Source organism: Macaca mulatta, chromosome X (genome assembly GCF_049350105.2).
Source record: "Macaca mulatta isolate MMU2019108-1 chromosome X, T2T-MMU8v2.0, whole genome shotgun sequence".
In the NCBI taxonomy this organism is placed as follows: domain Eukaryota; kingdom Metazoa; phylum Chordata; class Mammalia; order Primates; family Cercopithecidae; genus Macaca; species Macaca mulatta.
In genome coordinates, this window is record NC_133426.1 from 32,474,970 (window position 1) to 32,490,567 (window position 15,598).

The 15,598-nt window shown below is 36.6% G+C and overlaps 1 protein-coding gene across 9 annotated transcripts in view; it reads right to left on the reverse strand.

Moving 5' to 3' along the window:
• DMD (dystrophin) overlaps positions 1-15,598 on the reverse strand; it is a 2,157,177-nt gene that overhangs the window by 1,470,247 nt on the left and 671,332 nt on the right. For all 9 annotated transcript variants that reach the window (XM_077988314.1, XM_077988313.1, XM_028842274.2 and 6 more), the window contains one exon: positions 11,173-11,348. In XM_077988314.1, coding sequence (XP_077844440.1) covers positions 11,173-11,348 — 176 coding nt within the window. The remainder of the gene's footprint in view (positions 1-11,172; positions 11,349-15,598) is intronic.

Here is a 15,598-nt window from a genome sequence, read left to right on the forward strand (position 1 = left end):
CGTGTACTTAATGCCCCATTGCCAGCATCATGACCTGTTTCAATCCATCTACTCTGCTAGTAAGCATCTCTATGAACTTTAGTCAAAACAGAAGTAATACTCATTGCTTTACAAAACCAGTTTTAGTCAGCTTGCACTGCCATAACAAAACACCAGACTAGGCGGCTTAACCAACAGCCAGTTATTTCTCGCAGTTCTATAGGCTAGAATTCCAAAATTAAGGTGCCAGCAGGGTTGGTTCCTGGTGACAGCCTTCTTCCTGGCTTGCAGACAGCCTCTGGTATAGTTTGGATATTCGTCCCTTTCCAAATCTTATGCTGAACTGTAAACTCCAGTGCTGGAGATGGGGCCTGGTGGGAGGTGCTTGGATCATGGGGGCGGATCCCTCATGGCTTAGTGCTGTCTTTGTGATAGTGAGTTCTCCTGAGATCTGGTCATTTACAAATGTGTGCCACCTCCCCCTGCACTGTCTCTCTCTCCTTCTTCCATTCTTCCATGTGATGTGCCTGTTCCCCCTTTGCCTTCCATCATGATTGGAAACTTCCTGAGGCCTCCCCAGAAGCAGATGCCACCATGCTTCCTCTACAGCTTGCAGAACTATGAGCCAATTAAATCAATTTTCTTATAAGTTACCCAGTCTCAGGTATTTATTTATAGCAGTGCAAGAACAGCCTGATGTAACCTCTTTCTTTCTGTGTCCTCCCAAGGTGGGGAGAAGGAGCCAGCAAGCTCTTTGATGTTTCTACTTATAAGGGTCCTAATCTCCTCAAGAGAGCCCTATCTTCATGATGTCATCTAAATCAAATTATCTTCCAAAGTCTCCATTTCCAAATTCCATCACATTGGAGATTAGGGCTTCAATATAAGAATTTAGGGAGGACACAATTCAGGCCATCCCAGCCTGGCATCATTTTTGTATCTCTGTGGTAGCATGGTATGTGTTCATTTGTAAAGATACAGGTTTCTCAACAGGGAAGACTTTACTAAGAATAATCTCAGAAGATGTCAGAATAAGAATAATATTTTCTATTATCGCATAAATGTGGTAATGGGAAGACACCATTTCTGAGTTAATAATCAGAAACTCATCTTTCTCCTGGGGAAAGAAGGTATTTTTTAAAAATGTAAACACTCTTCAAGACAAACACGTGTAATATAATTTCCACAGTGTGAGGGCAAACAAGGCAGGCCGTATAAATTCCATTTCAGGGGTGAAGAAATAGATTCTTGGGGAGATGAAGTGACTTGATTAAGTCACATAGTTTATGAGTAGAAGATGCAAGGCCAGAACCCATCTGTGTAGTAATATGCCCATCTGCTCTCAGATCTATTCTCCACTTTTCTTCTGTCCTTTCTGTATCAGAGGGATATACATTTCCCAACACTACTTGCCCTCCTAATGGTTCATTTGGAAGCAATGGAAGAATATTGGAAGGTGGGAGGAAGAGAAAAGCCAAGGTCTTTTTTCTTCTCCAACTACATTGGGTGGCATTTCTAGAGCAGCTGTATCTCTACTGTGGCTTCAGTTTTCTCTGGATAGCTAGCTCCCTCTTCAACAATCCAATTTTCTGCCTGGCATTTCTAACTTTAGTTTAATCTCTGTTAGAAAGCCCCAGCTTCTGAGCTCTGGTAATATCACTTTTCCTGTATTGTTTCTCCAGCTCTAGGGATATTAGCAGCTTCCTTATGTTGCTAGTGCTTTGAGTTGCTTCTCCATCCCCTGTGCTACGTCTCAGTTTTCTACTACCTGCTTAGCCAATTCCTTGTATTAGGTTTCCTCTCTTTAAATCACTTACAGTGATTTGTTTTTCTGACAAGACTTGCACAAAACCTGGAAGATCACTCGTCAACATCCAATAAATATTTATTCAATACCTACTATGCGCTGACTTCTGGTTTAGGCACTGTAGGTCTAGAGATGACAAGAAATCGTTTCTTCCCTCAAGGAGTTTACTGGAGATACAGGCATGCAAAAACAAAGTCATTACAATACAATTTGGCAAGTGTTTTAATGGAAGTGCTAAAAAGGCTGAGAACTGGCCGGGCACCGTGGCTCATGCCTCCAATCCCAGTACTTTGGGAGGCCGCGACAGGCGGATCACAAGGTCAAGAGATCAAGCCCATCCTGGCCAACACGGTGAAACCCCGTCTCTACTAAAAATACAAAAATTAGCTGGGCGTGGTGGCGTGTGCCTGTAGTGCCAGCTACTTGGGAGGCTGAGGCAGGACGATCGCTTGAACTCACGAGGCAGAGGATGCAGTGAGCTGAGATCGCACCATTGCACTCCAGCCTGGCAACAGAGCGAGACTCTGTCTCAAAAACAAAACAAAACAAAAATAAATGGCTGAGAACAGAAAGACAAGGTGGTTAGTAGCAGGGCAGCAGGTAATATGGGGATGGGAAAAAGAAAGGTATCTAAAGAGAATCTTAGGTAGAGAAAACAATAGGTACAAAAAAACAAAAGCTTAAGAAAGCAGAGCATTTGGAGATAAAAGAGTAGTTAATTTAAGCTAAAGCATAGGGCAGTGTGGATCAAAATACAGTCTGTAGCAGACAGTGAACTGTTTGCTATTAGTCTGTAAGAAGAAAAGACTTTTCACCAGAGTATAAATCAACTGAGTCACTAAACAAACGATTTCATTGTATTTTGCTTTTAATTGCCAAACTCTCTTGACAAAGGAAGTAGTACATTGATTTATATTCTGGCTCGAGTTTCTTATCTCAATTGTGGACTGGTAATAAAAAGTTTGCAAGTTATTTTGAGTAGCACTAGTATAATTTTTTTTAAAAAAAGGAGCAGAGGAGAAGGGAGTGAAGCTGGAGAGGTAGGCAGTTAAAGATCACAAAATAATTTCTATGCCATGCATTTCAAGATTTATGGGCAGGGGAATGATCTAATTAAAACTGCATTTTAAGATATCCCTCGGGAGGCTGTGAAGAGCATGGATAAGAGAGGTGAGGCCAGAGGCAGAGAAATCAGTTAAAAATTTCATATAGAAAAATTTCAGTTTTAACTAGGCTGAAGGCCACAAGGATGTAGATAAAAATAGCAAACTACAGAGAATTTAGCAGGTATATTTGGAGGGATTTAGTGATGTGGCAGATATCATGACCACTGTAAATGGCTGCACAGGTTGTTCACTGCACAAGCTCAGGATGTGCCATTCTTAGAGACTATGATGGGAATGACCCTCTCTAGAGTTGTAGGATCTAAACTGCAAAACTACATTTGAGATTCCAGTCAGAAATCCAGGAATACATAGCCTATAAGCGTTTGAATTATACAGGTATGAGCATCAGGAGACAGGGAGTTAGAAATATCAATTTGTGAATCAAAAATATAGGTGAATGATAAAGATTATAAATGATATTTCCCCAAAACATAAAGCATCGTAAGAAAATAAAATCACAATTTGAGTCTTATGGAGACTGACATTAAAGGGCAGGAACAGAAGACTGGGAAGATATAGTCTGAAAGCAAAAGAAAGAAAACAGGAGAGAACAATGTCCCAGAAACTGCAGGAGAGAAAAATTTCAAGAAGGGACTAATCATCTCTGTCAAGCACAAGACAAAGGTCAAAAAGGAAAAAGAACTGAAGAGTGACCTTTGGAGCTGGCAATTAAGGAGCTCTCTGGCGACCTTGCTGAGAGCAGTTTCAGTGCTTGATGTAGAGTATGAGAGGGTAAAGGAAAGAATCAGGAGTACGTAAGGGAATAGAGAGAGTTCAGGTCTTCTGATTAAAAACTGACTTTTATTTGCACTCAACTATGCTTCTCCTTTTAGATGAATAAGTGTGAGTACCATTTTCTTCACTCAAAGAACAAACAAAACTATATGCCACAGCTCTGAGAATGTGATCCTGTCTTCTTCCCTGTTGATATTCTTTTATGCCTTGCATTCTGGAAGAATACATTTTCACATAGCTGCTGTAGCCAGACATCCAGAGATACATATAGTATCTCATAGGACCAGTTCTCATTATAGTACATTTCTATTCACAGCTTGAATTAAGCATCTACTACACAGAAGACCACACAGGTAATGAACAAGAAATGGATCCTCGCCCAGGGAAGCTTTAATTCTAGTGGATGAAACAAGCATATGAATAGATCATTTCATCATAAAGCAGTAAGGTGTCACAAGATGCGACAGTAGCATCCCTTAACCTACCCAGTAATAGATGGCCCCTGTCAGGCCTCTGAGCCCAAGCTAAGCCATCGTATCCCCTGTGACCTGCACGTATATGTCCAGATGGCCTGAAGCAAGTGAAGAATCACAAAAGAAGTGAAAATGGCCGGTTCCTGCCTTAACTGAGCGATTAACCTTCTGAAATTCCTTCTCCTGGTTCAGAAGCTCCCCCACTGAGCACCTTGTGACCCCCGCCCCTGCCCATAAGAGAAAAACCCTACTTTTCTCTTTTCCACTACCCACCCAAATCCTGTAAGACAGCCCCACCCCTGTTTCCCTTCCATGACTCTCTTTTCGGACTCAGCCTGCCTGTACCCAGGTGAAATAAACAGCCTTGTTGCTCGCACAAAGCCTGTTTGGTGGTCTCTTCACATGGACGTGCCTGAAAGCCCCTTTATGGGGGCTGGCATAAGGAAACAGAATCAGGGGTCAGACTGTAACAGAGAAGACACTCCAGTGAACTGATTTCCAAAGTGCGGGCCCTAAATCAGTCGCAGCAGGATCACCTGGGACCTTGTTAGAAATTAACATTCTTCGGAACCACTCTACGCCTATTAGAATTAGAAACTCTGGTGACTCCGATGCATGCTGAAGTATGAGAACCACTGTTGTCATGCAAGTGAGAGGGTTCTCAAATTTTATGGTATATCAGTATCACCAAGAATGCTTGTAAAATATTGTTGGGCCCACCAGCAGAGTTTCTGATCCAGCAGGTTTGGGAAGGGCCCTCCAAATCTGCATTTCAAAGAAGCTCCCAGGTGATGATGCTGTTTCATGCACTGTAGTTTGAATATTACTGTTCGAAGTATTCTCTGATCCCACAGCATTCTCTAGAATTCACATTACTATATTCTTCAAAACACTGTTATTGATTTATTCTTGATGCACAAGACAACATAATCTCAAGAACATTTAATAGATGGTTATCTTTTTGAGGATCTGAAGATGGTATGCAAGGTTTCTATTTCTTTTTTTTTTTTTTTAACCAAAAATAGTGTCTAAAGTAAAATCTGAATTTATGACCAAGGTCATTTTACTTTAATACACAAAAAGAAACATGGCATTGCAACGATAACACTAGAATGGATTTAGGAGACTCAGCACTAGTCCTTATTTTGCAACTGAAAGCAAGTTATTTAACCTTTCTGGGCCTCAATTAACCTGTAACCATGCCCAAGTCTAGTTTCCTTAGGAAAAAATGAAGCAAATCATCTAAAATGTTTTGTTTCTATGGGCTGTGCCAATGGGCAAAAGTGTCATTACTGACTTCAACATCCCAGATATTTTAGGATCAATTTATCATATAGAACATAAAAAAAAAAGTTCACGGATACATTAATCATCTAATTAGGTCCTTCAAATAAATTGGTATATTTTACCATACAATTTTCAGATTTTAATTTAGAAACCCAAGTTATAATCAATATTTAAAACAAAAATGTTTTAGGCATGAATCTCATAAAACTGGAGAGAGGTCTTATGTAACAGTTATCTAATTTTTTTTCCAGAGATGTGACACAATTTAACTTCATCTGGACAGCAGCCATAAAAAGAAAATCAAACAAAAAACAGAAACAAACTAAAAAGTAGAATATATAATACTAATTCAGGTATGTAGATCAGCCAATTTATTCTTCTATTTAGTTAGGATGCAGGAAATAGCCAGAGAAAGCAAGCTTACATTCTGTCTGCTTACCCTGGAGGAAAAAAACAGAGACCAGGTGAATTGAGGCATTTCAAAATGCCTCTACATTGTCCTTGAGGACAAAGATATTCATTTATGAACACTTTACTTGGGGGAAATTATCTTTATTAAGATGGCATTTACTTAGAAACAATTTGCCATTCGTTTTGCCTGGTTGCTACAAAAGTATAAATTAAAGCTTTTTTGAAAAATCCCTTAAAATAACTGCTACATGATTAGGAACTAATCACCTGGATAAATACCAATTAACTAGATAATAGATCTAGTTTTAACCTAGGCTGAGTTCCACTGATAATTACCTACATGTAAAGTAATAGCACTGAATTGCAGGAATAATCCGCTATTAGAAATAATTGTGTTGTGACCCAAGGTCATCACTTTTGCAAATCTCAGTGTAAAGAGAAAAATGTATGCAATAAATACAACATATGTAGAAACTGTGTAATTATTTAGGAATCAACTAAATGTACCTTAGATTGCTAAGAAACTATGTTGTGGTAGAAAGCTGAATTTTAAATCCCTTAATTGTTTTGAGTAAATAAGGATATCCTAATGGGTAAAATTGGAATTATTAAAGATCATTAGAATGGTCACATGTTTATTATCAAGAACAATTCCAGGAACAGCTAGCTAGGTAGAATTTTTAAATGATATTGGAATGTCAAATCTTAGTTACTACAATTATTTGAATTATATACCATTCACTCTCTCAACAAACATTTATTGGTTATTTATTGTATCCACAGTATTTACTACAGTGGAATCTAAGTAAAATATAAAGAAGTGTAATAATAGGCTTTCTTTGTTGTGACTGGCAATGAGAAATTTTATGTGAGTGGCGTGAAGGCATACAACCAAATGAATGTAATTTACCGGCTGAGGTGGAATAATTATTATTGGGAAGGTAGACATAGAATTAGTGGAGAATGAGAATAATGTTTAATGCCATAGGAAGTGCTTGAGTTTTGTTTTGGAGGCATCTCGGGTTATGGAAATTTGCAGGACTGGAGAGACAGCAAAAAGCATCATTTTAGATCTATTCATTTTAGGTCGATCAATTAGAAAGGAGGGCAGTTCTCTCCACAGTGAGGTATATGGCTCAGGTTATGGACTTGGCAATGTGAAAGATCATGAAATGACTGAAATGATGGCACTTGCCCTTACAATCTAATTATAATAAATAAGGAGAAGAAAGTATAAGATTCACAGAACTGTAGATGTCAGGTGGTAAATGCTGTTTTGAAGAGGAAAACAGGAAGGTAATTTTATATTTGTTAGGTTTGAGATAATGTTTACTACGGAATTTTTCCCTGTCAATAATATGTGACTACCATCTCCATCACTACCTCCACCACCATCATCACCACCTCGACTATCTTTACCTCTCCTACCATCACTTTTATCCCTCCTACCCATCACAATCTTCCTCCATCTTCATCGTCTCTACGGTCTCCACCACCAAACAAGAATCATAACCATTGCATTTATTGAATGTTTACCACTTTAAAGGCAATGTATTAAATGCTTCTCATTTAATTCTCATGACTCATGACTGGTGTTTTATAAAGTGAGATTACTGGAATCTGAGGCACAGATAACAAGTAATTTGCCTGTGCTCATAAGCTAGTAATTAAAATGGGCAGGTTTCACAAATACCACAGGTTCTCACCTCTAAGTGGGAGCTAAACATTGAGTACACATGGACACAAAGACGGGTACAATAGACACTGGGGTCTAGTTGAGGGTGGAAGGTGGGAGGCGGATGAGGATGGAAAAACTACCTATCAGATATTATGCTGATTACCTGAGAGACAAAGTTACCTCTACACCAAACAACCACAACACACAATTTGCCCATGTAACAAACCTGTACATTTACCCCTTGAACTTAAAAGTTGGGGAAAAAACAAAAACAAAAACAAAAAAAGCAGGCAGCATTCAAACCTGAGTAATTCTGATTCCAAAAGCCATGATTTTTTCAATATTTGATACTCTTCTAGACACACAGGCAATGAATTATAATAACTAAAATATGTGTGCAATGTATAAGTAGGTATGGTTAATTGGAAGGAACAAATGTTTGCATTTGATAAAAACGAACATTGAGGCAGTGGCTGGATGCACAAGTGGAAATAGCTTTAGAGATATAAAGCTTTAATTTGAGGGAGAGTGTCACATCTGGAGCTACATGATTTGGGAGTCAGTCACTTACAGCCAGGCTCGAATCAATGAGAGGAGATAATTCAGATAAAGAAGTCAAAAGGCCAGGCACGGTGGCTCATGCTTGTAATCCCAGCACTTTGGGAGGCTGAGGTGGGTGGATCACGAGGTCAGGAGCTCAAGACCAGCCTGGCCACGACGGTGAAACCCTGTCACTACTAAAAAACACAAAAAAATTAGCAGGTCGTGGTGGCAGGCGCCTGTAATTCCAGCTACTCGGGAGGCTGAGGCAGAGAATTGCTTGAACCCAGGAGGCGGAGGTTGCAGTGAGCTGAGATTGCACCAATGCACTCCAGCCTGGGTGACAGAGCAAGACATTGTCTCAAAAAACAAAACAAAACAAAGCAAAAACAAACAAACGAAAAAAAAGAAGTCAGAAAGGCAAAGAGATGGATTTATGTGATACTCCCATAGGAATTAGGCAGAAGGAATAAAACAAGTCAGGCAGAGAGTCGTGGGTGACAACTGGTAGTGTGTCAAAGAAGCTGGAAGAGGACATGATTTAAATAAAACAATATTCAACAGATGGTCAAGACCTCAATATTCAGTGAAATATTAGTGGGCTTCGCATGATACAAAAACGAGGCACTAGCTAATATAAAGCTTATGGTTATATTTGCATGACGTCTCTTTAATCATTACAATACTTTAACAAGATTCCACCCTGTAGACAATTATCAATTAATGAATTTGTTCCTAAATGTTTGCCTTTTTGCTAACTTCGTTCAGTCTAAATTTATCAATCAAGTGTCTTATATAGAGTGGTCAGATAATTTTGCTGTCCAAATCAGGACATACTTGAGAGTGAAAGTTGATGCTATATATAATTATGCTGGGATGACAGGTGTAATCTAGGATAGCTTCAGGTAAATCAATAGGAATACCTTACTCATATATCCATGAAAAAGACATTTTACTACACAGTCCAGGTTTTGTAGCTATTTCAGTTCAAATCCTGGCTCAGGCACTCTGTAGCTGTGTATAATTTTATAAAGTTGTAATAGCCATACCTATTTTGGGAGGTTATTGGGAAAAATACACACATTCCCAATAAAGCATTGAATCTACTACTGAGCACATAATAAATCCTCAATTAATGTTAGCTTTTATTTGAAGAATCTTTCTTTATGTGCCCAATGGGACTTCTCATTTAGGCACTTACAAAAATTGCTGAAAACTTATGAAACAAACAAATGTTGGAGACAAGATATTTCACCACCAGTCAGTCACTCTTTCCTGAAAACAAAAAGAAGCCAGAACAAACTTTTTTTTTTCCAACACAATCCATTCTCCAAACAGAAGCCAATAATAAGCTTCTGAAGACAGAGATTGACATGAATCCGCCTGCTTTGTTAATTTCTGTATTAGGCAAGAAGACATTAAGAGGGTTAGGCAACTAGGTGTCCCTATTACTCTGTTTGGAGAACTGTTGGAGGGTTGTTGGAATGTTGCAAAGTATCCATAAATCTATATGTCCACTAAGCATTGTGCATAACACATGTTTAATGTGACAACAAACAAGTTAACGTACATCTTACTAGGAATAATAAAAAGAAAATTCATCAAAAGCTTCACGGATGTGTGCCATTATACTTTTTTACTCCGTCAATTTTTGTTAGACTTTCTATTACCACCAAGAGTAGAGGGCTTGGAAGTTCCTGATAGTTGTTGCCCCAGAAAGAATACTAATATTCATAGAGTTTGAGAGCCATTTGACCAGAGCAAAGGTCAACAAACTTTTTCTGTGACAGGATAGATAACAAATATTTTAGGCTTTGTGGACTACACAGTTTTTGTTACAACTATTCACACTCTGCCTTTGTAATGTGAAAGTAATCGTAAATGATAAATCGGTATGACTGTGTTCCACTAAAACATTACTCATAATGCCAAAATTTGAATTTTACGTAATTTTGACATGTCATAAAATATTGTTTTTCTTTTATTTTCAACCATTTGAAAATGTAAAAACACGTCTTGACTGATGAGCCATACAAAACTGGCAGCATGCTAGATTTGGTTAGCAGGCCTTAGTTTGCTGACCCCTGGACTAGCAGATTTGCTTAGCCAAGCTGACACAACCAGGGAGAAAAGGCCCAGTGATTTTCTTTGGAATTATCAAAGTAGGTCATAAGTCATTAGTTAATAGAGAAGTACTGAAAGTCCCAAATAATATATTTGAATAACTTTTCTAGATTTTTTTCTTAGAACATCTGACATGGTATTTTTAGATGTGTGTTCTTTTCATACTTCTCTATCCTGGCATACACAAATTCTAATGTCAAGTGTTCCATGAGTTTCTAAACATATGCTGCTTAGAAACATACGGTAGATTTTAATGTTCTTTCTTAATCTTAGAATTACAATAACTGGAATGAAAGGGAAACTGTACCTTTTAAAATAATTTTTATGCCAGCTTTGCACTCATAAAATTTTATTGCCATCATTTTAATAGATCCACTGATTTACATAATACCTAACTTATCTAAAATGCGTAATTTTGAATATTCACAAAAAGATCAGTTAAAAATTCTAACACCTTCAAGATAAGACTTTAAAAATATCAAAGAACAGGAAATCTGTTCTGTAATTACTCCTGATTTAGGATGCGCAGATTGAGACATCATGTTCTCGTAAACTAGCAGGGTGGATCTCATCTATTATAGGTGTACTTCTTGATGAAAATGCACTTTCTGTTACTGGAAAAAAAGACATTTAATGCAAAACTAGGGACTCAACAAGCAGGCCCTTTATAAGAAAAAAAAAAAAAAAGAAGAAACTTTTAGGATTAAAATGCTACCACAGTAGTTTATCACCTATAGTTTGTACTTTCACTCCGGAAAACACCATTTCCATTAAGCATTTAGTTTATATTGCGATAGTGATTTCTTGGGAAAATTTTAAAGAGTACTTCATAATTTTTCTCACTACATTAACTGACATTACAGGTACCTGAGGTGTCTGGAAATATTGCTGAAGTTTAAACACCACCAACAAAACTGCTATAAATGAGTTTTCTCCACTTCATTTGCAGATAAAAGTTTAAGATGCTCTCACCTCTTCCTAATTTCGGAATCCACAGTAATCTGCCTCTTCTTTTGGGGAGGTGGTGGTGGAAGTTCCTCTTGAGCATGCTTTACCAGGATTTGCTCCCTTGTGGTCACCATAGTTACTGTTTCCATTACAGTTGTCTGTGTTAGTGATGGCTGAGTGGTGGTGACAGCCTGTGAAATCTGTGAGAAGTATTGAAACAGAGGTCAGACATTGCTCGAAAGACTTCAGTAAAGACTGCTTGGAGTGGGAAAGGAAAATAATGAGAAACTGTTCTTGCTTGTTGGTAGATTGACCTTCAGATCAAAATAGCACCATATTGAAGTCAAATAAAATTGTTTTATCTGACTTAAGTTAGCTCGACTAAAATAGCAAAGGAAAGTAATCTCAACATCGCAAGTAAATTTAGTGCCCCTTCAATTTATTGGTCAAACTGTAGGAAATAAGGGGTGGGGACAAAGGAGAACAATGTAGTGTGTAATTCATTCTGATAGTTAATTCTACATGCTGCTTTAAATGTTTACATTAATATAAACTTTAGTAACGTACATCAGTGCCAATTCCATTGCCTGGCACATTTTAAATGCTTATTAAGTTTGTAGAATGCATTTTAGGTTATCATATACATTGATTATTTTATGTTATACATTTTTAAATAAAATTATTTCAACTTGGTAATGAGCGACTCTTTAATCAAGTGAACCGACTTTTAAAATTACAATAAAAGATTAACATAAAGTACTTATTAGTCCATACATATCTTTATGTTGAATGTTATTCAAATGCTAAAAAACACACCACTCTTGTTTGATTTAAATTAGTGATTATGTTCAAATATTTGAGTTCCCAAATTCATCATTGGAGACACTTCTTGGTTTACAATCACAATTACTTCCTGTTCATACTTTTGGTAGCGGGCGGGGGAGTGGGCAACAGTTCATCCATCTTTGGAAAAACACATTTTGTGAGCCAAGACATGAGAGGCCATCACCTCAATACATGGGCATTATGAGATAGACAAGTCATATAATGGTGAGACCATTGTTCCTTATCCTCTGTCTCACAGAGCTCCTCTTATGATGATTGTAATGTTACCTCTTGGGATGGTAATCATTACCCTTGTGGTAATCCAACTTACTTACAAGTTCTATTTCCAAGGAAATCACAAGAGGCCTGCATTGAAACTGCCTTTAGTTACAGTCATAGCAGCAGGGATCTGGCTGGGTCAAGATTCATTTTAGCAATTTTCCTGAATTTGCCAAGAGGTAAGGGAAGGGTTTGTAGTAATCTCCCTGCCTCACACATGAGGACTGATTCCTTTCATGTGAGGAAATGGGAAAAGCCTCAGGATCTTCTTATTTCAGCTTCCAAATTGGCAATTAACAGGGAAGGAATAAAATCTTTTCCATGATGTTTTAAGTAAAAATTGCTTTGACATATATAGCTTAAAAAGGCTACCTTTTGTTGAAGACACATCTTTACATGTGTGAGGGCCTGAAGGATTTCCATTTTGGTAGGTTAAAAGGATACTAAGAGTTATAGTTTCTACATTTGCCAAGCACAGGTTTTATCTTCTCTAGGATCTCCATAAATTCACTATTTAGAATCAATCACTGAACCTCAAACAACTTTAATTGTAGTCTATTGACAAGTTATGTCAAGATGAAAGCAGAAAGCAACATAGCTCTAAAAAAAAGACTTAAAATATAAACTCAAACACGCCACCCAACACAAAATGACCACTACGTGATAAAATTAGATTTCTTGTCAGAAAGAAACTGTAGTTTTTAGCAGGATTCCAAGAGCATTTATTTTTTGAGTATTTTTTAACCATGAGCAAACTTTCTTTGCAAAGAAAATATGGTTTTTAGTAGGATCCCTATATAATTTATTTTTCTATTTGAATATTTTTTTAACTATGAGCAAACTTTCTTTGCATACAGTGGTGGCTAGAAGATAACATTTTGCAGATTAAGAAAAGACCTAATTTTAAACATACAGACCAGAATGCAGACATTCTGAAAATACCAAGCTAATTTATGCAGTTATATCTAATGTTATAGAGCACATCTGCTACTAAATATTTGGGTCTTAATTTCTGTAATATTAATATTTTCTTATTGATATCTACTTATAAAATTGGATACATGTACCCATGGAGGGTAAAGGGAAATGACAACATGATATACTGTGAAGCTGCATTTAAAAATATACTAAGCCTGATAAGAAAAAAAATGAATCATTTTTAATAAAAGAGTAAGACATGAGTCTGTAATTGTTCTATATAATAATCACTACTACACTGTAATTGAAAAATACTACTTCATTTCCTTTGGGATGGAGAAATAAGAAAACTGTGCATTCACCCTGTAAATACAAGGTAGAACTCATTACATATAACAAATCAATAATCACTTTCAAAACCTACTTCATATAATCAGAATAAAAAGTCATGTACTAAATTTCCTTACGGCTTTTAGTTATTGACTGTAAACACTTAATTATGTGTTAGAATCATTAGGAAATGTAGACAGGAGAGGGACTATGAAGGCCATTTAACATAACCTCCTGATTATTACAGAACTCACTACTCCCGGAAAAAAAGAACTCCTTTCTTGGCATGGAAGCAAACTTTCCCCATTGGGAAAGATCTTCTTAACAACCAGAGGAATCCTGCCTCATTAAGACTTCCTCTTGTTAAAACTTGCTTTGAACTCTGAAGGAAAGCAGAGTAAGTTGAGTATCATTTCTACCTGATAGTCTTAAAGATTTGAAATCTAATAATCATGACCCTGATAAATACCATTTTCAAACTCTATAATGCCATTTATTTGCTAGAAGTAGATCTAATTTGATTCGTCATCCAAAACCAATGCTTCTTGGCTTTGGACACCATAGTCAATCAAAGAATTCTAAAACTGTGTAAGTTATTCAGCAGCTGAACCACAAGGTTTCAATAAAATTCTAATGTTTGTTGAATATATAGTCACTATAGGACATTCAGAAATGAGTAAAATAGAAACTCTGTATTTAGGAACCTTATAGTAAAATAAGGAAGATGATAATCACACAAATAATTGTGAAGATGAATGCCATATGAAAAATACTAGTATACAAAATAATTACATACACCAAACATAATCAAGTAATTTTCTCTTTAAATGTTACGAAAACAGATTTCTCTCAGCTAGCATTTTAACATTTAAATTTAATTTGATGCTGAAGGCTACATATAACATTTATCCTTGTTTATAGGGTCTTTATAACAGTCAATTTTGGAAACAACCTAATGTTACAGATGATAGTTTAAGTAAATTATGGTATATGAATGTGGATGGAGTATTATATTTCAAATATTTTAATGTCATTGGAAAATGTTTGCTTTATAGTATTGAATAAACAATGCTAGACATAAACGTTGTTTTTTTTTTGACAAAGTAGAGATAATTTCTGTTGTACAGTGTATATTTCTGTATTCCTTTAGTTCCCAAATTTCTACTATAAGATATTATCCGCAAAATGTTGCTTTTGTAAGCAAAGAAAAATTTTTAAAGTTTTGCCAAACTGTTGTTTTAAATCTATCATTTCTATTTATATGTCAAGATCTATGGAATTATACTCCTGTCACTCAATGCACTAGAAAGAGGAAAACTGCAAGCACGGTAAGAATAATTTAGTGCCTACACTAAATTGTTTAATATGGCAGAGTCAAAACTAGAGTAGACTATATTTTGACCTATATTCAACAATTTTTTTATTTAGCTAACTATACTATCACCCAGTCACCTTTCTCCATTTTGATTATGAGTCTATTTAAGACTCTCAAATGAGATCATGAAAATAAAATATATTTCCTTTTAAACTACTATTCATTTGATCTGTAAGTTAATTTGCCTAGTAAAAATGGGAAATAGTTTAGAATTACTTGTCTCTACATTTGGGAGCTGATTCCTCTTAGAGTGATTGTAAGTAGAGGCCTTGGAGCCAAGCTCCACAGTTATTCAACACCAGATCCATAGTTTATATACTGTGACATTTGGGGCTGGTTGGTTCTTTTCTCAAATCTGTGCATCATTTTCTTCATATTTAAAGTAGGGATAACACATTTCTTCACAGGTATATTACAAGCAAGGACAGCTTCATGGGCTGGTAATTTATGCAGTTGCCCAGGGTCCCTGCTCAGAAGACTTCCATGCTTGTTTTCAAGCTCTGCTTCCACTGTCTTGAAATTCTTAGGTTTTGAACAGGAAGCCCTTGTTTTCAGTTTGCACTGGGCCCACAACTTATGTAGCCAGTCCTGGTTTCGAGAATTAAATGATGTAATATCTGAGAAAAATAAGTGCTCTATAATGGTAAATATCAGTAGTAACCACTATCTTTTCTAAACTCTCAGGGAAATATGAAGAATTTTTCTATAGTCAACCCTGTCACT